Genomic DNA, 22,925 nt, shown 5'->3' on the forward strand with positions numbered 1-22,925 from the left:
ACATGTAGAAAACACACGGATGCACGCATGCACACACACAAGCGCACACCGACACACACACACACTCACAGAAACACGCACACACACACACACACACACACACATAGAAATGGCACCTTTTTTCGCCTTTAAAACCTCTGAGCTGGCTAAGCGCATTAGCGTCTGAAGGGCCTCTTGTCTGCAAATAGTGCGAGAAGAGTCTGCCACCCGCGGTGTGTGTTTGCGTCTCGCGGTGTGTGTTTGCGTCTCGCGGTGTGTGTTTGCGTCTCGCCGGTTCGCCTCGGTTCACAACACCGCGGACACCCCTATTCAGGCCCTCTCCCAGATCCCACTGCAGCTCCTGTGCACACTGATGCTCTGTAAGAGTGAGTGGGATGTCTGAGTGGCATTACAATGGACAACTGCCCCCCCCCCTGATCAAAACACATATTAGTAGCCATCCACTGATGCTGAGTAGGACTGTGATCATGCTTTCAGTTTGACTCAGTCGACGAGATGGCATTGAGAGGCAAAACATTTTCTTTTCTTTTTTTTTGTTCATTTTGCCTTTTATTGGTTTCAAACATATTTCCAGCAGTGCTGACGCACGTCCTCGCTGTGAAGGACGTCTATTTGGGAGCCGGCGGGACGCTGGGGCGCTCGTGGCGTACGTCTCTTGCTCTCTGACGGACAGCGTTGACGTGCGGGGCGGTGGAAAAGCGCTGCCCCCGGGCGCATTGGTGCACCAGGGGCCCCCGTGCGTACAGTAAATCACTTCCTGGAGTGCCTGCAGTTTGGAGTTCATTGTTTCAATTAGACTGGAGAAGAGGGGGGTGGGATGATAACTCCGAGATTGCATTTGGAATTTGAATTGTTTGTTTCATAGCCGCAGCAGGAGGAGAATAATGGCGCGGGCCTCTAAACTGCTCTTAGGGATTATTAAAAATGCATTGTCATGCAGCAATTTAGGTTTCACAGTTCATGAAACTCATGAATAAATTAATATCACCTACACTGTTGCCTGCTCGGGCGTAATATTGTACTAACAATGCCCGCCTTTATGTATGGATCGCAATAATCTTATTACGCAGACAAAGAGCCTGTACCCTCACTTTACATGTGCTAATGGATATATTGCTGAAGGCTGCTCATTAACGCACGTTTGTACAGCTCACGGTGTCCGTAGCGTATCGCTTAAGTATCTTCGTTTGACAAGAATGCGCGACATTCATGGATTGATTAGCCGACGAGGCTTTTAGTCTTTGACATGGTTTTAGTTAACGGTCGTCGCGCTGGAAGGATGTGGTGTGTCGTTTTTTTAAGATGTGTTTTACAGTTCTTCAAAGCCAGTGCTAGGTCAAGTCTGTGACCATACGCTTGGCAATTTGCTGTTGAACTCATGGTAAGGACCCTATGAACGAAATGGGCGAATGGAACGTGCGAAATCAGAAAAAAAGAGTTTTATCTGTCTCTTGTCGAAGCTTTTACTGTGCCGGGGAATAGACAAGGCACAACCTGCTATTTTCTTAAAGACCAGAGGATCTCACATGCACACACATGCCACACAGTGTTTGAGTAAAAACACAGCTTCTAAAATTATAGGCCTGTGACAGGAAGAATCAGTCATTCTTGGAAGCGCTAAAGCATTGGAAGCATTTCCTTAGCCGTGTTTATAGAATCTGTGATCGAGGGAACAGGAAGAGGACACAAAATGGAGGTTGGAATAAGATTGAGTGACCTTCTGTTTCCTCCTCATCTCCACTCAGGTGTTCAGCAAGATGGGCGTGCCTCAGGTGCGGAACCCGGCGCTGCCGCCACCCGACCAGATGCCCGCCGGCTTCCACGCCAAGATCGCTCTGATTGGCTGCGGGCCGGCCAGCGTCAGCTGCGCCTCCTTCTTAGCCCGCCTCGGCTACGACGACATCACCATCTTCGAGAAGCAGAAGTACATCGGCGGGCTAAGGTCAGTGGTCCGTCCGTCCGTTCGTCCATTCCGTTCGCCCCGTCCGTCTGTCCAGTCCCTGCCCACTTCCGCACCTCCTTAATTCACTCTGCTGACGCAGCTCAGCGCAGACCCCCCAGCGTTCAAAATTCACATCCTACCGGGGAGAGGAGGGGGTGGGGGGGGTGGGGGGTGCATTGCTACTAAAGGGCATTGTTGATCATGCTTGGCTGGATCAATACGCTGCACATTGTATAAGGTCAGAATAACTAATGAGCGGCCGGCATAATTGGGAATATTCATCTCTCAAATGCCGAGCGCCCGACGGGCCTTATCAATTACATATTTCTGGGCTTCCGCTGCTGGCGTCGGGAGTCGAGAGCCGTCCCGCGCCCGGACCTGTCGATGGCTCACGAGAGACTTATGGACGTCCAGGGCGGGACTGAGGCCCAAGGGCCGCCTGGGGATCGAGATGGAGCGAGCCGAGAGTCCGGCAGGGCAGGCCCGGCGAAGAGAAAGGACGTGAAAAAGAGATGTGCTTCCCCCCAACCATAACATCAAATGGAATAAGGGAGATGAACAGGTCCTCTATGAGTTGAGAGAGAATTTTCCTCTCGTTTTTGTGCTTTTGTGTGTGTGTGTGTGTGTGTGTGTGTGTGTGTGTGTGTGTGTGTGTGTGTGTGTGTGTGAGACTGTGTGCAGTGGTCTTTTCTTCTTTTCATTTTCAGGCCCGTGCTTTTTAGATCCCTTAGGGAGCCTTTTTCTCTTCCTCCTCCAATTTTTTCTCCTTGTGGTTTTTCTCTAACGTTACTCTTTTCTCCTCCTCCGTCTCCACCTCTTTTTTCTTCTCTCTCTCTCTCTCTCTCTCTCTCTCTCTGTTCTCTCTCTGCAGTTCTGCGGAGATCCCTCAGTTCCGCTTGCCCTACGAGGTGGTGCAGTTTGAGGTGGAGCTGATGAAGGACTTGGGAGTCAAGGTAATGAGAGCCGTGGCACCTCGACTCACCCTCCTCTCGCTCTTCTCTCCTCCTCCCTCCCTCCCTCCCTCCATTTCTCATCCCTCCCTCCCTCCCTCCCTCGCTCCCTCCCTCGTTTCCTGAGCGCTCATCAGACGCAGCCGGCAGGCGACAGGTCTCTGCGACCATCAGCGAGCCCAAATGTCAGCTGCATTAATAAAGAACAATTAAAAGCTGCATTAGGGAGGCAGACCAGCACAAGCTCAATGCCCCCACCACCACCACCACCACCACCACCACCACCACCACCACCACCACCACCACCCCTCTCCCCTCCGCCTGCTTCACCCTCACCCCTCCACACCGTCCACCCCCACTCCCCCCCGCCCTCCCACCACCACTTCCTTTCTCAGGGCCGTGCGTCTGTCTGTCGTCTGAATGCCGCCGCGGTGAGAAAGGGCAATCGATAGTCCTCATCCGGACACACCTGCTCGTCTCGGTGGACCGAAGCGCGGAGCTTTTTCGCTCGCCACTTTTTCCAAGTTGCTTTTTCCCGAAGTGCTTGTGGGTGGTGCTGTGTTTGGCCGCGGTGGACACCGACTGGCTGTGGTAGGAGAGAGAGAGAGAGAGAGAGAGAGAGAGAGAGAGAGAGAGAAGGAGTGAGAGCATAAACAGAAGGGTGGTTGTAGGAAGGCGAGCAGGCGGGCGGGCGGGCGGGCGGTGTGTGCGCGGGGTTTGTCATTTGCATGTTGTTTTGTAGCGTTTTGTGCTGAATGAGGCGTTGGGGCGGCGGGCGGGTGCTAGCAGAGACGTGGCGCGGCGTGGCGCGGCGCGTAACCTTTGGAGGGCGCCCGCATTAATGCCAGGGCTGCGATGGAGTGTCTGAGTCAGTGGGGCGGACGCCAGCGCAGCGGAGCCAGCGCCGGGCAGAGTCGCCCAGCGAAAGAAAAGTTCCGACCGCGCTGTTATCGCCGCCGATACATTATGCATTCCGCCACCGGGTGACCGGACCAATCCATCCCTCTCCTCCACCTCTCTCCCACTCTCCCTTTACTCTTTTTCCCTCTCCGTCTGTCAGCCCTGGATCGCTGTCCTCTCTCTCTCTCTCTCTCTCTCTCTCTCTCTCTCTCTCTCTCTCTCTCTCTCTCTCTCTCTCTCCTTCTCTATCCATCTCTTTTACTCCCTCACTTTCTCTTCTCTTTCCATATACAGTAGATGCCCAGTCTATATATATATGTACTGTATCCCCTGTCTTTCTCCGGTCTTTACATATACAGTAGATGCCCGTATAGTCTATATCCCCTGTCTTTCTCCGGTCTTTACATATAGGTGCCCATATTGTCTACTGTATATACTGTATATCCCCTGTCTTTCTCTTGTCTTTCCATATAGATGCTCATATAGTCTATGCACATCCCCTGTCTTTCTCCTGTCTATACAGTATGCCCATATAGTCTATATATATCCCCTGTCTTTCTCCTGTCTATACAGTAGATGCCCATATAGTCTATATATATCCCCTGTCTTTCTCTTGTCTTTCCATATAGATGCTCATATAGTCTATGCACATCCCCTGTCTTTCTCCTGTCTATACAGTATGCCCATATAGTCTATATATATCCCCTGTCTTTACATATACAGTATGCCCATATAGTCTATATATATCCCCTGTCTTTCACGGCTCCTCTGTGCCTCTCCTGCTCCATGTTACTGTACCTGCTGTGCTGCTGTCACTGTAAAGGCCGGTGTTTTTCCGTGTGTTTCCGTGTGTGTGTGTGTGTGTGTGTCCGTTTCAGATCGAGTGTGAGAAGGGACTGGGCCAGGACGGCATGACACTGCTCTCCCTGAAAGAAGACGGATACAAAGCCATCTTCATCGGCATTGGTCAGTTCTCTCAGTTTTCCGTACCCCCTGCCTGCTTCCATTTTCCTTGACCTCTAGCTGACCATCAGAGAGATTTAGTGGGAGAGATAGAGAGTGAGAAAGGCACAACTCAGACAGTCAAACTCATACGTTGTTTTCTAACTCAAGCATGTATATTTCAACGTGCAGCTTTTTTGAGTGTTATCTAGATTCACCTGACATCATGTGGGACAGGCTTCCCATTAATTAATATCTCATATTCTCCTGCAGAGAACAGAGGTTATATTCATAACTATATATAACTGGTACTCAGTCAGTTCAAATATTTGTTTTAGCTTCGATTTATTGGTAATATGTTTACTCTGACTGGGGTTTACGTGTTAGAGGTGAGGTTTCTGGGAAACACTGTTCTTTTTTGCAGTGGAGGCCATCATATAGGCTTTTGTTCATCCTCCACCTGAAGTCCCTGCACAGAAGGCGTTGGTGTAGTTTCAGAAATACCCTGCTGTCCACCCCCACTGACAACCAAAAAAAATCTCTCGCCTTGGTCATCCACTCACCGCTCACTCTCTCTGTATCATCGGAGGCGGCATCGTAATCACCACTCCCTTCTTCACCCCACCCCACCCCACCCCGCCAAGCCAGCCTGACCTGACTCGATCCAAGCCTCGCTCCCTCGCTCCCTCCCTCTCCCACTCTTCTCTCTGTGCTATCGCTCATGTGCTCGGACCACCCACTGGTTCCTGCAGGAGGCTCTCCCCCTACACTCTCACTCCGCGGGCACCTCGCCTAGCGGCGCCCCCTGCTGGGACTCTCAGCCGAGCGCACCCGTTGACCCCGAAACGCTCTTTAGCGATGTAGCTTATCAGCGCATTGCCGTCCGATAGCATCCAGCTTCTTCTTTCAGAGTCCCTTTTAGATCGTCAAGGCTACCCTGATAGCATACGGACAACTTACAGTGCGCGTTCTCTCTCCCACTCTCAATCAGTCTCTCTCGCTCTCTTTCTCTCTCTCTCTCTCCATTTCTCTTCTTTTGGCATTTCTCTGTCTCTTATTTGTATTGACGTTATAACTGAGGATTATATAAGCAGTGACCTTCGCACCTCTTGAATCAATAATTATTGTATTTATCTCTAACCTTCACCTGTGCCTGCCTCCTCCCTTCTATCTACCTTTAACCTTGATGCAGCCTTTTCTTTTCCTTTCTTTTCTTTTTTCAGCTGCACTCTCTTTCCCCATGTGCACAGTTCTCTCTCTCTCTCTCTCTCTCTCTCTCTCTCTCCTCTTCTGCAACCAGCTGAGATGCCAGTTTAATGATTTTCTGGAGGAACATGGAGCTCTTTCTCCACACTCTACCCTCTTAGCATTGGATGAGACGTTGCTAATGTTGGTATTCAGGGCAGCTGTTAGCTGCTGGATACACAGACACCTGAAAAGGTTCTTTACCTCATTAAAATCAATCAAAGAGCTACTTTTTTACATACTGGTGCATTTCAAATTATGCCTCCCTCAACATCCAGAAAGTTATATTTACTAAAATAAAAGGGGGCTGTTAAGACTGTAATTTAGCTTTTTTATAGGAAGAAAATATATCCCACTGTTTGCAAATTGATCTGAGGATTTCAAACATTCCTTGAAGCCGTCTTATCTGTTTGTTTTATTGTACCAAACAGCAAAAAGGCAAAGAAAAAAAAAAGAAATGTATTATTCATTGTTTCAAATTGCTTCAAGTCTTTTGATAACGGTGCCTCTAATTACCAAGACCCCTTTACTCGAAGCATTTTGGGAGTTCTCCGCCACAAAAGGATGCAAAGGAATTTTCAATTCCCAGGGAGACAGAAAGAGAAAGACAGAGGGAGAGAGAAAGAGAGAGATACATAGATAAAGAGACAGAGGGAGAGAGACAGAGAGAGAGAAAGAGAATGAGGGAGAGAGAGAGAGAGAGAGAGAGAGAGAGAGAGAGAGAGAGAGAGAGAGAGAGACGCAGCTCTGCCATGTTTGCAATTAATTTCTATGATTTCATATTAGTCCTTTTACAGGCCTTTTAAATGTCATCCTCTGCTATGATTGACATGCAAATTTATCCCTGGCTCTGGGGGTGAATAGAGGGAAGGTTGAGGCGGGCAGATAAGGCCATTGTTTCCCGGGTTATAGGCTCCGAGAGAGGAGGGGGAGGGGGGGTGGGCGGGAGAGGGAGGCCAGCCGAGGCTCCGGACTTCAGCGGCTTTAAAGAGCACCCTTCGGTTAACCCTTCGGCTGCCGCCACTGTCACGGCCGCCATGGGGCCTCTGTGATGTAGCCAAGCCACTGTGAGGTCGGGGCTTTGATACGAGGCCACGGCTAACGTGCCGAACGTTAGGCCATTTGAATTCACACACACACATACGAGCGCACACACACGTACACACACACACACACGTACGCACACGTGTGTTTGTCGCTCATGGTCGGCGGAATACAGACGGGCGGGCAGATGTTTCAAAAGACGGCAAGGTTCAAAGGAAAAAACGTGTTGATTTGGCTGGAACACCATGAAAGGGAGGCATGATCAAAATTTTGTGAGGAGAGAAAGAGAGAAAGAGAGAGAGAGAGAGAGAGAGAGAGAGAGAGAGAGAGAGAGAGAGAGAGAGAGAGAGAGAGAGAGAGAGAGAGAGAGAGAGAGAGAGAGAGAGAGAGAGAGAGAGAGAGAGAGAGAGAGAGAGAGAGAGAGAAGGGCAGGGAAAAAAGCAGAAATGTTAAAAACAGCTGGGACAGAGCCGAACAAGGACTGAAAGGATCAGCGGATGATGGAGAGACTCAAGAATGGATTTTTTATTGAGTGTTTGAAAGGCTCTGATATTTTGCCCGAGAAAAGCCTTCAAGATTTAAAAAGAAGGCTGATCGATGGCAGCACCGCGCGCTCCTAAAAAAACAAATATGACTTCCGCACAATTAGACCATATGATGATGTATCAATCATTGCACATCAAAGACGGAGATGTGAGGTAAACATTGTCCCCCAGCGCTTTTGAAGTCCCACCTTCATGGCAGATGTCACAATGAGTCTTTTCTTCATCTGCCACAAAGCCCCAAACCCAGCGGCATCGATTAGCTGCTACTAGCAAAAGACGAGACACGGCCCCCGAAAGAAGACGAGGAGAAAAAAAAAAAAAAAAGAAAAGAAACGGGCCATTTTCTCATAACACCCTCTTTGGGAGTGTCCTCCTTTCTCTTCTCTGTGTGCCGGACTCTGTCCATCTCTTTTCTCTCTGCCCGGTCTTTCATCATGACAAGGTTAATGAAAAGCAGGGGGACGAGGGCATGCGTGGAGCAGGGGTCTTTATTTATGTTAAATCTTAATGTACTTAGTGTGCCTGTGCATTATTTAACTCCGTGCCCTTGATTCCTGTTCATCTTTGAGCAATTCATAAGGGGGGTCAGGGGCTGTGCGCTGAATAAAAGTCCCCCCCCACACACACACACACACTTAATCACACACACATACACACACACACACACACACACACATACACACATACACACACACTCACACACCCCACCCTTTCTATGCCCTCCCTTCACCCGCCCGCAAACTCTCTCTCTCTCTCTCACACACACACACACACACACACACACACACACACACACACACACACACTCCAGAGAGAGAGGCACGCTGGGCTGTGTTGTGCTGTGCGGTGCTGCGCTGTGCTGGCTCTTTCCCTCTCCTCTCCTCTCCTCTCCTCTCCTCTCCTCTCCTCTCCTCTCCTCTCCTCTCCTCTCCTCTCCTCTCCTCTCCTCTCCTCTCCGGCCCGCTGATGGCTACTGATAACATGTGATTAACGAGCGCCCCGACCAGCCTGCGAATGAAAACATCTGCAACAGATGATTTATTATTTTTTATTCTTCACAACAGAGAGAGAGAGAGAGAGAGAGAGAAAGAAACGGAGAGAGAAAGGGAAAGATAGAGAGAGAGAGAGGGAGAGAGAGAAGGGGAGGGCAGTGTGGCTGCTTACTGTACGGAGGCTCGCTGCGGGGAATCTGCAAAACGGAGGCAAATGAGATGCTACGTGTGACAAATGGAGACGCATTACTTACAAAGGCGCTTGTCAGAAACGACTAAGCTACTGTTAGAATCCACTCTGTCATAAGCGCCCACAGTGGCCTGCTCTCCCCTCCTCCCTCTCTTCCTCCATTCCTCCATTCCTCCATCCCCCCATCCCCACCTCCTCCACCGCCACCTCCTTTGATTTGCAGTCGAATACTAATGACGGCTCAGGTCTGTTAAACTAACAGTATGAGGTACCTTATCCATCAGCGTTGGCTGCACTCGAGCAGAAAGCCTAATGTCCCATAACTTGCGTGGGATGCTTCTGCGCACACACACACACACACACACACACACACAACAGCCACAAACAGCTCCCCTCTCACAGTTTGAGGAACATGGCTCGCGTGGGTATAGCAGGTGTAAACATATTTATTTCATTTCCGCTCTCATGCAACGTGACGGCTTTATGTCTCAGGATTGCTTTAAAGGGATGCAAAGTTTGATGGAGTCAACTTGTCTTGTGTTGTCTTGTTTTGTGGCGCTGTGATATTTCAAAAGGCGTCGACACTAACTTTCACTGCCCAAGGACTCATGGTAGGCTATCAAGTGCCATAATAATGTCACAGACAGTGAGGCACAGTGCAGCGCTGTCTGAATCCCCACAAGCACACCATCAAACGCGATCCTGTTTACTGCACACTCCACAATTAAAGTTAGACCCCCTAAAAAGCGCTGATCATTAAAAGTACTAATCTTCACCATAACCCCGCATCTGAGCATAGTTACTTGGAGGACTCTAAAACTGCATTCACTCTCATTGTTTTACACTACCACCCCCCGCCCCCCCCCCCCCCCCCCCAAACACACACACACACACACACACACATACACACCAGTGCATATAAAATATTTTACGCTTTGAGTTATACAATAATATTTAGCCAGGAATTACTTACACCTATCAATTTGAGTTATTCTGTTGCGCCCTTAGACATGAATATTTACGGTCACTGTCTGCTGTGGAGGGGAAAAGTTCTTCACAGTGTTACAATTCCGCCCCAGTCTATTATTTAGTCATTCCAATTCATATTTTATGAGCTCTCATCCATGATATCATTTCCCCATGACTGCCAAATGATATTTACTATTTAACAGGGGAGTGTAATAGGATAACCTAGAGCTTGGGACGGAACGAGCGTATTTATGAAGCCGCAATGACACTAATGTCCCACGGTAATGTACAACACAGGAGAGCGAAGTTGAGATGTGGACAGCTGAAAGGACGCCGTTTAATGTGGCGGCGAGCCAGCATACTGCGCCGACTCTCAATCTGAGACAGTAGGTGTGTGTGTGTGTGTGCGTGTGTGTGTGTGTGTGAGTGACAGAGTGACTGGCTTTTCCCTCTGTTGGAATCAGGAAGCATGGGGACCCCTTTTTGGTCTCTGTGTGAAATTAAGTTTGAAAAACTGAATAATTATGGTGTAATTGGCAAATGTAAAAGGTGAGACAGCGTGTGATTAACACGTGGGCGTCTAATTATCCAGTGAAATAATGGCCGCCTCTGTTAGTAATAAGTTTAACTCACCAAATCTTGGTGTACTTTTCACCTTGCTCCCTCACCAGACTCGGGGAGGATAATGACACCTTCGTTAGTGGTGGCCAAAAACTCCCCAAATTGAAAAACCATGACTGAATATTCTCTGCATTAATTAAAAGTTAATAGGAAGTGGGTGGGAGAGAGAGAGAGAAAAATAAAGTTTGTTTGCTAGTTTAGATAGGCTTACTTTTTGACTCCACAAGGTCACTGGTTACCTAAAGAAAGATGCTTCTATCCAGTTGCTAATGGTTACCTGTGCTGCTGTTCAAAATATAGCCATGGCTACCTGTTCTGTTTTGAAATGTTTTCAGTTGGAAGTCAAAGCATGTTTAAACTTTTAATCATGTTTGTAAAGTGCTTGTGTAAATGGATTGTTCTTGCTGATGTATTAGATATATTCCTTTTCTGATCCAGACAGCTGTAAATTAACCACAGAATGGGGTAAAAAAAAAAGAAAAGAAAAGAGGAAAATGTGATAGACAAAAGGGCTCCGATGGAAATCCGGACATGGTGAAAGTCCATTAATCCATTTTGCAATGCTCAACTTGGCCAGAGAGGTTCTCCCGAAATCAAATTATCGCTGACGAGTGTATGGCAGAGTTAATTGATTCTGACATCGGACGCGCCGGCCTCGATGCTCTCCATCTCCCCTCTCGGCTGGAGAACGTGGACCCGGTTGCCTTGGCTCCGATTCGCAGACAGCCTTTAAGAGGAATGCAGCCCTTTTACTTTGCCTAAATTAGCAGGCTGCTGCCGCTGCTGGGTTACAAGATGGAAGGAGAAACGCAAAAGGCATCTCCTTCCTAAAAGCTTTGCGAAGGCAAATTAGGTCTCAGGTTACCTAGCGCTAGGTTTTTAAGTTAAAATCTTAAATAGCATCACAGATCTAGCTCATTGTTTATTTTTTTTTTATGCCTTTTTGCATAAAAGTGGATGGGAGTTTGAATATGTAAATTCAACATTCAAATTAATCCAGTGTGATTTTTAATACAGGATGTGGTAATGACCGGTTGTGAAAAATTAGAGGCATTGTGGGGTACTTCTAAAGCTCGTATTTAATATTGGTCTCTTTTAAAAAGACACAATTAAATCACTATGTAGAGCGCAGAGGTTAACGACTCCCTACAAGGGTACAATGGACAGCAGACAACAATGGTTTTCCTGGAGACAAAACTATAGTTATGTGAATGTGTATGACATGTGAATAGAGAGAGAGAGTAATGCACCTGCTTCAATATAGAAGTGGTGGTGTTTACAGGGAGAATGTGAACTTTACTGCCAGTTTTGACAGTCTAAAATAACTACTTTTACTGTATATTACCTGCAGATTGTATTTCATTTTCACCTCATCTCTGTCTCTTGTCTTTATTAGGTCTGCCGCAGGCCAACAGGCACAAGATCTTTGAAGGACTGAACATGGACCAAGGTTTTTACACGTCCAAGGATTTCCTACCTCTTGTTGCCAAGGCCAGTAAACCAGGTAAGTACAGCTAGTAATTAAAATGGTCAATCCAATCATGAGACAGTGGAGGAGATGCTGTAGGCCACACAAGTCATTCTTGTGTACCACCACAGGAAAAATAAATAGATAAAAAGCCCTGGCCAAACAACGGTACCACCAGTGAATTTTCTTCACGTTCAGCCGGCAGAAGTGTGATAATGCAGGTCAGAGAGAGAGAGAGAGAGAGAGAGAGAGAGAGAGAGAGAGAGAGAGAGAGAGAGAGAGAGAGAGAGAGAGAGAGAGAGAGAGAGAGAGAGAGAGAGAGAGAGAGAGAGAGAGAGAGAGAGAGAGAGAGAGATAGAGAGATAGAGAGATAGAGAGAGAGAGAGTCATGTTATAAAGCCAGAGACACTGTCAGCTGTCATAGAGCAGAGCTCGGAAAAACAAGACACCATGAATGGCACGAGAATCATGCCCAAAACCTTCCGACCATCCATTTGATCAACCAACAGATCGGCCAACCAAACGTCATGCCATCCGCCTTGCTGTATCAGAATAATTGCCTTTTTATAAGCAGCCCACATGTACCTACATGAACTCAACTTACACATATCCGCCATGTGCCCAGAATCGGTGCAACATATAGGCTGCTATTTTTGTTTGGCACATGATGGATAAATGTAGGCTTGTGTTGGAACATACTGTAAATACATGTAGGGACATTGTACAATGTTGAAACTTAAATGAGCATGAATTAGCTTATTTGTGTTGTTATCAGTGATAAGCTATTTCTATTGTTGATTAAAACTATTATGCGTAATACTAGTGTAGCCTAGATGCTAAGTCGCTTTGCAAAAAAAACATCTGCAAAACAGGACTATAACCAATGATCTGCAAGATATGTGAAATGCCATAGGCTGGCCTATATAGGGTTATCACATTTTCTCTTTTTTTAAAAATCAATAAGTTATGGAAGCATTCCTGTGAGCCCACTTCAGTTCATCTCCAAATATGTGATTATCATAGGTTTATCATACATTTGCATTTATTTCAATTTGGCTTTAGGCTGCGATTAAAGTTCCTAAAAGTTCCTATGGTTCACACCAATTTAGCCCTACGTTGGTCATGTTAGGGAGTTGCTTGCAACATAATGTGAAACTAAAATCTAAGAGAGCTGAAAACTATGCCTAAAGAAGACAGACAGTCAAAATGCATCAAAAAAACCTCCAGAAAGGTAGACTACAAATTTGTCATTGCATGACAACGCCATGAACATGCTGGTAGATTGGCCAATACAGGCCTTTGACGTGACGTTTGATGGCTCCACCGGCTGGTAAGAAGATTGTTTTTGCCGTCATTTCCACATTATCACCATGGAGTGACAGAGGCCAGGAGACGGCATGAGTGGAACCAAACGCTGGCACATGTTCGACGATGTCACCTAGACGAGGACAAAAACGGAAGAGTCGCCTCCCACACACCTGCGGAAGTACGTGCGGCCCTCGGTTATGTAATTGGAGCTCCCGGCATGATCACGCAGCGATTTTGGATTCCGTAACTTGAGACCACTTACTATTTCCCGTGTTGAGACAAAGGACGGGGGATAATGGTTTCTTGGGGAACGTGTCAGCTTGGATGTCAAAACTTCAGTTGATGAGTGTTGCGTAAGCTCAGTCGGATCGCACAATGCGCTGCGAGGTTTTTTGTGGCATAAATGGCAAGGCCGTCAAAAAAATATGAGCAATTACACAATTTGTTTTCTCTGAAAGGCTCAAATCTAGTGCTCCCCCCCATCACTATTTGAGGTACAACACAATGGAATAATTGACGAAGCAGTAGACAATGGAAGACATTGTCTACGAAGAAGGAAAATGCTGTAGGTCAGCTGTTGCTTCGATCATGGCAGGGGGAGGCAGATCGGTGATTGTGGATAAGACGCCGCTGGTACACTCACACACACTCACACACCCAGTTTCAATTACCAGGAGCCGTTTGCTCTCCCTCTCCCCCAAGAGTGACACCACTCACTCACTCCGGCTTCGGCAGAAAGAGAAACCATTTATGTCTCCTTTTGTGCGCGCGCGGGGGTACCTGAATACATCACATGTTGCCGGATCTACGCCGCGCGTATTATCAGATGTTGACATCGGACCGGCGTTCTGGGTAATCTGCACTCGTTCATATGGCAGATAAAAATAAAAGCATCGCGAGGAGAAAAGGCCTGAATACAAAATTACCTGTATATGTACAATTTGAATGAGGGAGGGGGGAGGTAGAGAGAGAGGGAGAGAGAGAGAGGGAGATAAGGTGAAACTGCCTCTCATTGAAGCAGAATAATTTGATAGGGACATGCTGTGTCGGCAGACTCCAAGATGCAATTTTACACCGCCTTAAGTACTAGCGTCTGCTGAGCCGTTAAGCAGGAATGGTTCCGCCGACAGAAATCATGTTTTCCTATTTCTCACTTCTCTCTCTATCTCTCTCTCTCACTCGTTCTGTCCCTTTTCTCTCTCTCTCTCTCTGTCTCCCAGGAATGTGCACCTGTCAGTCGGCGCTGCCTCGGCTGCATGGCACCGTCATTGTGCTGGGCGCGGGCGACACCGCCTTTGACTGCGCCACCTCTGCCCTCCGTTGTGGCGCCCGCCGCGTCTACGTGGTCTTCCGCAAGGGCTTCACAAACATCCGCGCCGTCCCCGAGGAGGTGGGAGAGGGAGCCCGGCTCCCAGCAATATTATTGAGATGTGCTGAAAAAAGACAAATACCCAAGGAGAATCTGTGCGTGTGTGCGTGTGTGTGTCTGTGTGTGTTTGTGTGTGTCTGTGTCTGCATGTGTGTCTGTGTGTGTGTGTGTGTGTGTGTGTGTGTGTGTGTGTGTGTGTGTGTGTGTGTGTGTGTGTGTGTGTGTGTGTGTGTGTGTGTGTGTGTGTGTGTCTGTGTGTGTGTGTGTGTGCGTGCGTGCGTGTGTGTGTGTGTGCGCACGTGCATGTCTATGTCTGTGTGTGTGAAATCGAGAGAGAGAGAGAGTAAGAGAAAGAGAGAGAGAACAGACGAGTGAAAGAAAGAGAGAAAGAGAAAAATGAAAGAAAGAATAAGACAAGAGTCAACACCTGGCAGCTTAGGGTTTTATTAATATTTGGTCTGGCGAGGGCTTGCTCAGTAGACGTCTTTATTAAGGCGTCCGAGTGAGTGTCCTCTGCCTGGCCTGCCGACACTCCCTCCTAAGCCTCTCTCTCTCTCTCACTCTCACACACACACACACACACACACACACACACACACACACACTCACACTCACATAAATACACCACACACACACACACACACACACACACACACACACACTCACACTCACATAAATACACCACACACACACACACACACACACACACACACACACACACACACACACACACACACACACACACACACAAATACACCACACACACACACACACACACACACACACACACACACACAAATACACCACACACACACACACACACACACACACACACACACACACACAAATACACCACACACACACACACACACACACACACACACACACACACACACACACACACACACAAATCCACCACACACACACACACTGCACACTCTCACTCCTCCACTGCCTTATTGTGGGGAATTGTCTTTGGGTTTTTGGCAGGCGATTACTGCCGAAAGACCCTCTTCCTCTCGGAGGCCTGAGTCAATAGGCGGGCCGCCATCAGCGGGGAGGATGCGCGGGGAGATAAGGCAACTCATGCATGGCTCCATTTAGATCTCTGTGTGTCTCGGTGAGACAGGTCCCTAAGCAGGAGCTCTCACTTCTCACTGACCCCGTTCTCTTTTTTCTTTTCTTTTTCTTTCTTTTTTTAAAAAAAAGAAAAACAAAACAAAAAGACACACTTCTCTCCTCTTCACCAAAACGTTTGCCCGTGTATCAGCAAAACTAGCACTGAGTAGTGTTGAGCTAGCGTGTACAGTATGTATATTTTTACACGGCAGCTAATGCAATGAATGTAGTAAGTCATTGCGATTGTCACTAATGTAGCACAGGTGTGTAGAGATTAAATGCTCCCTGTTTTGCACTAAAGTAAAAGAATGAGGATAATACATTAAAAGAGTTACAAAGGGAAGTAAGTGACTTCCTTAGTATCAGATTCTATTTTTGATTTCTCTGCTGAACCAACTCATCGTGTCATTAGCCTTCGTCTCTCAGAAGACACCACATGCTGCCATAGAAACGACAGAAATGACACATGGTGAAATGAGAAAATTAAAATAGTGATTCATATCTGTTTACTCTTCTTCAGTAGAGAGGTACACTGATAAGCTGCTGCTTCCACCACCACCTCCTCACACTAATTAAGTTTGTTTATGTGCTATAGTTCGTTTTTGGACTCCTGTGGGCGTCACTAACCTTCACATAATATAGAAGAAAAATTCTCTTCGATATTGCACGAACCGCAAAACAATTTAAAGGAATGCTCAAAATAGAAGACGGTATGGCAAAGGTGCCCAGCACATTCTCACCTCCTTATGTGTGTTTCACCGGTGAGTGTATTTGAACAAGTTCTATTTCATCTGCACGTGTGTGAGTTAGTTTATTAAGAAAAGGAAGTTGAGGGACGCTATGCAAAGATGGTTGTATTAACTCTCTCTGAGAAAGCTATGTTTACTTTTCTCTCAGTAAACACAGCTTCTCACCCCGCAAGGTTATTTTCAAGGGAACATTCCGCTTATAGCCAACTATAGTAAAATAGTTAACTTCACTGGTTATTAAACAGTATAAGTTAAGAGTGAACTTCAACAGAGGTCCTCAATGTCATTTCCTGACTTCCATATTATATGGTCAGTGGTGTGGCACTTGAGTGAGTTTTGGTTTTCCTGAACTCTGCAGATGGAACTGGCAAAGGAGGAGAAGTGTGAGTTCCTTCCCTTCCTGTCTCCGCGTGAGGTCATCATGAAGGCGGGCCGTGTGGCGGCCATGGAGTTCTGCCGGACGGAGCAAAGCGAGTCAGGAGAGTGGACGGAGGACGAGGACCAGATGATCCGGCTCAAAGCCGACTACATCATCAGTGCCTTCGGCTCTGGTCTGAGCGACCCGAAAGGTACTGTAGACAGCGACACATTCTGTTGGTTACCCTGACCACAGCATATCTTTGTATTGTTCCACTAATCATTCTGTTAATATCCCCCTTTCTTTCTACTTTTAGCTCATTATATTCTTTTTACATTTATTTCAACTTTCTGTATACTGAAATTGCCCTTAACTGGATAATACATAAATAAAATAACTGGAGTGAAATGAAAAGTCACAACACGTGTAGATGAAATTCAGTAATTTGAGAGGTAGAATTGGGTTGAAGCATATTTCTGCATGTCAAGTCCTCACGCATCTCCACATTTGCACACACATAGGACCGTTTTGCGAGCCGTTATCTGTTGAGCTGTACACAGCGGCCCTGTACATAAAAGGTTATAATGAATAGAGCAGTCTGAAGTGGCCTGAAGTTTCTAAATATAATGTTTACATAAGCGTGTACATGAGGAAGTTTTGCTAAGTGCTTTGGTAAATAGGTGGCGATGCACTTCAGTCCTATGAAGTGCTGGCATTTAAGGCTGAAGATGTTACAGTGCCAGCGCTGTTCCACTACCCAATTCATTTCCATTAGGCCAAATTAGTTTGGCTGACTAGCTCTGGCAGAAGTCTTTGATTAAGTGATGAAGTGAGCGATGGCAGATTTGAACAGGTGTCCCACTGTCAGCCGTAATCTGCCCACTTGTTTTTGTGGCAAGCGGCAAAATTGGAAATCATAACATTGTTTCAGGGACTGGCAACGAGCTGCCACGGAAGTTTCCGGAAGGCTCCCCGGTCCTCTCTCTCTCTCTCATCCTTCACCCCTAGCATGCATCTTTAATTCTCTTTCTGGAGAAATCTCTCTCTCTCACACACACACACACACCACCACCCAACACAGCCCTTCTTCTCGGCATAACACTCCTATTCAGCCTCAACTGCATTCAAAACATGTGTGTGGGTGTTGGAATGGTTGAGTTTGTATTTATTTGTTTATTTTTTTATGCTGGCTTTTTGCTTGGATTTCAGCGGTTAATTTTCTCTAGCACATGGCAATGTTTGTGACAAATGGCCTTGAATGAGCTCTCCGGACGTGATGAATGGTCCTGTGCTTCAAACCCAGTTTGAAAGGATTATCACAGAGGCCTCTGCGACAGCCCCTGCAGGAGAGAAGCACAAATCATTATGCAGATGTTACACCTGGTATTATTCCTGGAGAATTCTCCTGCCGTCTCTTTCTCCCGCTCTGTCTCCCCCACTCTAACCAGAGAGGGAGAGAAAAGAAGAGACAGTTGTTCCATCAGGAGGAGAGGAGGGGAGAAGAGAGGAGGGGAGGAGAGGAGAGGAGAGGAGAGGAGAGGAGAGGAGAGGAGAGGAAAAGAGAAGAGAAAAGAGGAGAGGAGAGGAGAGAAGAAGAGAAGAGAAGAGAAGAGGAAAGAGAGGAGAGGAGAGGAGAGGAGGGAAAAGGAGAGGAGGATGCTGTGCTGCTTTGTGTGTGACTCTTTATCATTTAGCTCGGTCGCTAAAGCAATGAGCTATTCTGTTTTTATTATTGCTGTGCTGTTTTCTCTCTCTCTCTCTCTCTCTCTCTCTCTCTCTCTCTCGTTGTTTTTGCATCTGCCTCCTAGTCTTTCAACAGCGTTCACAACAAACGGCACCTCACACTAGATATTTTTGTGTGTCCCTGTGCCAAGGGGTGTTTTTTTTTTTTGACATATAAAGTTTACCACTTTCTTTGTTAGAGTGTTTGAGGTGTGTGTGTGTGTGTGTGTGTGTGTGTGTGTGTGCGCAGGAGGAGGTGAGGGCTATTTGAGGGCTGGTGGAGCGCACCTTCCTTCCTCTCCGACACCCCGGTGAGGTCAGCTAATTAGATTACGGCCATAACGGGCACACCTGCTAGGATTCCCAATCAGGGTCAGCACCAGCAAACACAGTGTACATCACGGGGCAGTGGCTCGGCCCAAAGTTGACCATGGACGACACGGATGCTCAGTAATGAGATTTATCATAGAGCTGGGGGGGGGGTTGTGCTTGTAGTGGTGGTGATGGTGGTGATGGTGGTGGTGGTGGGGTTACACCGGGACGTTCACAATTGGTTACCCACTGAAGCCATTACCCAGCTCTATGAAGCTTCACAGATATGCCGGTGCAGACCTTGGTTGCTTAAGCGCGCAGAAACAGAGCTTGTTCTACATGGATTCATAATTAGCCATGACTGTAAAATACACATTTACTCAACCAAATGATTGCAACCCAGTGCGTCCCAGGGCAAACGCGAGGCCGCCACAGCGTATTTGTTTTGTCAAGCCCCTCTTGCCATTGGTCCACAGATTAGCTGCTCCACTGGTAGATGTTTTTTTTTTTTCCAGCACTTTTCACAAGCGCCAGTTGAGGAGATTCAATCAAGCTTTGTTTGAAATCCACGGTCCATACTCCAACGGTGAATGCTTGACTGTAAAATCAAAGCTTTGCACAAGTGGCGACAATATGTTTCATCGCTACGAAGGAAAAAGTATGAGGTTCTCACCGCAGACTCCATTTTAGACGCTCTTTGAAAGGAAGACCTCGATGATTGACCCAGCATTGCGGAGCGTGTGTGGAATTTGCTCTAAATTAGCAGAGGTGTCCTCATACTGGAGGAGGCCATTGTTGTTATTGGCAATTAGCCCACAAGGTTAATTAAAACATGAGGAATCTCTGATATGAGGAAGAATTAAACGGTCTGCATGACTGCAAGCTAACTAGCTTAATTTGATAGTGATTTTGTATTTCCTTTTTGTTAAGCCTCATTGCTGTCATGGATCAGTGTGTCTCTCTCTCTATCTTTCTCCCTCTGTCTCACTCTGTGTGTGTGTGTGTGTGTGTGTGTGTGTGTGTGTGTGTGTGTGTGTGTGTGTGTGTGTGTGTGTGTGTGTGTGTGTGTGTGTGTGTGTGTGTGTGTGTGTGTGTGTGTGTGTGTGTGTGTGTGTGTGTGTGTGTGTGTGTGTGTGTGTGTGTGCGGATGGATGGTTGTGCGTTTGTGTTTGTGAAAGAGGATTTTTTTTTTTTAATCGATTAAGACTTTTCATCATTTTGTATATGTATATATGGTCATGGTGATTGTCATAATTCATTAGTCTATTGCTAAAATGGGTATTTTGTAGGGTATCTGACTTTTCTTTAATTTGTAATGTTAGCGTTATATTTATTGATATCATATCATCAGCATATTTTTTGCACTGCCATTTTCTTTTCAGGCATGTGTTGTTTTATTTACCGCTCCTTTACAGTCAGTCAATGTCCTCTTCTGGTTATAGTCAGAAGAACAAACACTTTAGGGCTAAAAAGTTTCAAAGAACCGTTCAGCAAGGGACCAGTTCGGCTCTATCTTTTGGTTCATTGCGTAATCAAGCGCCCATACACGGAGCACTTTAGCTAAACCGTCCAGAAAGCCTGACCAGAACATTAAAGGGATCACCCCTTTGAGGAATTCAAACATTTTCCCCCCCTTTTTTGCACCACCGCGGTGGGCTGCTACTTGAAATCAAGGCATAACACACCACTGAAGTATGGCGGTTAAGCTGAGCGTCCTCCGTCAGCTGTCCATTCCAACCGCTGCGGCTGACCCCTGGCGACTCGTGTGTTGCACAACACACGCGGTATTATCCTTGACACACTCCGCATACTGTATCTGTGTGCTATTTTGTCCAGGGTTCATTCTGCTTCATATTGTATCTCCGGGAGAAGAAAAAAAAAATATTGCTGAGCGATGATCTTTTCTCCCCCTCCGCCGGTTCTCTTCTCCTCGTAAGTCTGTATTCTTTCATTGAAGGAAATATGAATTACTTACCCACTCAAGTACCCCCCCCCCCCCCCCCCCCCCCTCCGTCCGATGCAGGGGTGGCGGTTGGCTGCATGCGATTTTCTCCGCGAAAAAGGAAAAGCTGACTAGGCGGGAAATGCAAGCTGGGTAATCTGGAGGGCCGGCCCACGAGAGGAGCGAGGTCCTGATTAGATCCCCTGGCTGGAGTTTGAGTGTGTGTGTGTGTGTGTGTGTGTGTGTGTTTGTTGGGGGGGAGGGGGGGTGCATACGTGTCAGTTGCCACAGTGTGGCATGATGGAAAGTCTCCCTGCAAGACTACCGTCATTCTGGAGGAGGAATCACCAACCCAGACACAGCCCACCCTCCCACCCCCCACCCCCCATCTACGCCTCGGTTAAATATTCACACCTCAGCAATACATTAATCACCCCACATCAGTGGTAATGACTGTGATCACAGACCCCTCCCGAGCTAATTTATCACAGAGGATTTCTCCCTCTTTAGTTTTTGTTGTGCGTTGTTTCCTTCCTCTGTTGTGTGGCTGGGAGTTTTTGGCTCCAGCCATGCGCTAATGAATCACTCGTGTGCTTTGTTGTGCCACGATGGAAGACTGTCAAAAGAGTGGGAAATTGCTCACTGTGGGCATGTGAGATTTCATTTTGTTATTTTTTTTTTCATTCTTTTTTAGCCTCCGTTTCATATACAGTATGTATAACTAACTTGCAGGAAGGCTATACAAGGCACTTCACTGAAGCGTTTTCGTTTCTGGAGCTTACGCTTTGGCAATTAGCTTCCTCTGTAATCAATGGAACCGGCTATACACCAGACATGATAGCGGCGCGTACATTCAGAAAAACCTGTGTGTGTTCTAAAACGATTTTTTTTGCCGGAACGTGGAACGTGGGACGCGGCCTAGCCTGAAAAGCCACATGGAGATGTGCTGTGACCTTGGCTAACTTCTCAATTTAGAAGAAAAGCTTTTAAAGTTTTTTTTCCGTTTTTGTGCTCAGAGGGTAGGTGAAGTGGAGATACTGTGTTGTAGTTCTTTCAGGTGTGTGCCATTGTCACATACAGTGTACAGCAGCAGACTTGTTGTAAATGGCTATTTGGTGAAAAGGCTTAAGTTATTGAGGAATTTAATCTTTTTCATTTGATTTCTGCCCGTCTAAAGTACTTTTTTTTACCATGGACCACTTTCCCAGAAATCTTTTCAATTCGGTTTCAGAGAGAGAGGAGAAAAAAATGAAAACGTACATTCAGCTAGTGTAGAACCCATCACATTGGCAATGGACTTAGCCCTGCAATGTCGAACATTGGCTTTAGCCATGTAAAGCATAAGTACAGCAGTATTCACAGAAATCGGATTGTGGAGTTTCAGTTCATTTGTGACGGGTGTCGGGAGCTTTTTCGCAGAGAGACAACCCCCGCACCACACGCACGCGCACGCACACACACACCACACACACACACACACACACACACACACACACACACACACACACACACACACACACACACACACACACACACACACACACACACACACACACACCACCCCCACCCCCTGCTAGGAGCAAACGGGAAGGGCTGTGTGCACTGCGCTCTGTGTGAGCCGGCCGGCGGCTTTGGTTTTTCCACCGGAGGCAGCATGGAGCCCCTTTGGTTAATGGGCCCTGGCAATCTGCATCTGCCTGCGCCGAGCTGTCTCGGGAGGATGCCCGTGGGTCGTCTGTGTGGATTACTGTGTGTGTGTGTGTGTGTGTGTGCGTGTGTGTGTCTGTGAGTGTGTGTGTGTGTGTCTGTGCGTTCGTCTGTGCGTGTGTGTGGGGTGTGTGTGTGTGCGTGTGTGTGCGTGTGTGTGTGTGTGTGTGTGTGTCTGTGTCTGTGCCGAAGCTATTTTACTTAAGACCGATCTCTTAGAAGAATGAGAGGGCCTGTCACACTCCACAGCCTCTTCAAAGGTGAGGAGGGAGGGGAGGAAAAAGAGAGAGTAAACAGAGAGAAAGAGAGAGTGAGAGAGAACACTGTCTCCCTGATGTGTGTGTGTCTGAGTGCGTGTTTGTGTGTGTGTGTGTGTGTGTGTGCGTACGTTTGTGTGTGTGTCTGTATGTGTGTGTGTGTGTGTGTGTGTGTGCTTACGTTTGTGTGTGTGTCTGTGTATGTGTGTGTGTGTGTGTGTGTGTGTGTGTGTGTGTGTGTGTGTGTGTGTGTGTGTGTGTGTGTGTGTGTGTG

The 22,925-nt window shown here is 47.1% G+C and overlaps 1 protein-coding gene across 1 annotated transcript in view; it reads left to right on the forward strand.

Moving 5' to 3' along the window:
• The window catches only part of dpyda.1 (dihydropyrimidine dehydrogenase a, tandem duplicate 1), a gene marked incomplete in the record, with an annotated part of 173,820 nt that overhangs the window by 58,277 nt on the left and 92,618 nt on the right, over positions 1–22,925 (forward strand). Inside the window, 6 exon segments of the mRNA XM_062520871.1 lie at positions 1,746–1,942; positions 2,814–2,895; positions 4,671–4,758; positions 11,737–11,844; positions 14,337–14,506; positions 16,712–16,922. Of these exon segments, the coding sequence (XP_062376855.1) occupies positions 1,746–1,942; positions 2,814–2,895; positions 4,671–4,758; positions 11,737–11,844; positions 14,337–14,506; positions 16,712–16,922 (856 nt within the window).

This window comes from Sardina pilchardus, chromosome 19, assembly GCF_963854185.1.
Source record: "Sardina pilchardus chromosome 19, fSarPil1.1, whole genome shotgun sequence".
Lineage (NCBI taxonomy): Eukaryota > Metazoa > Chordata > Actinopteri > Clupeiformes > Clupeidae > Sardina > Sardina pilchardus.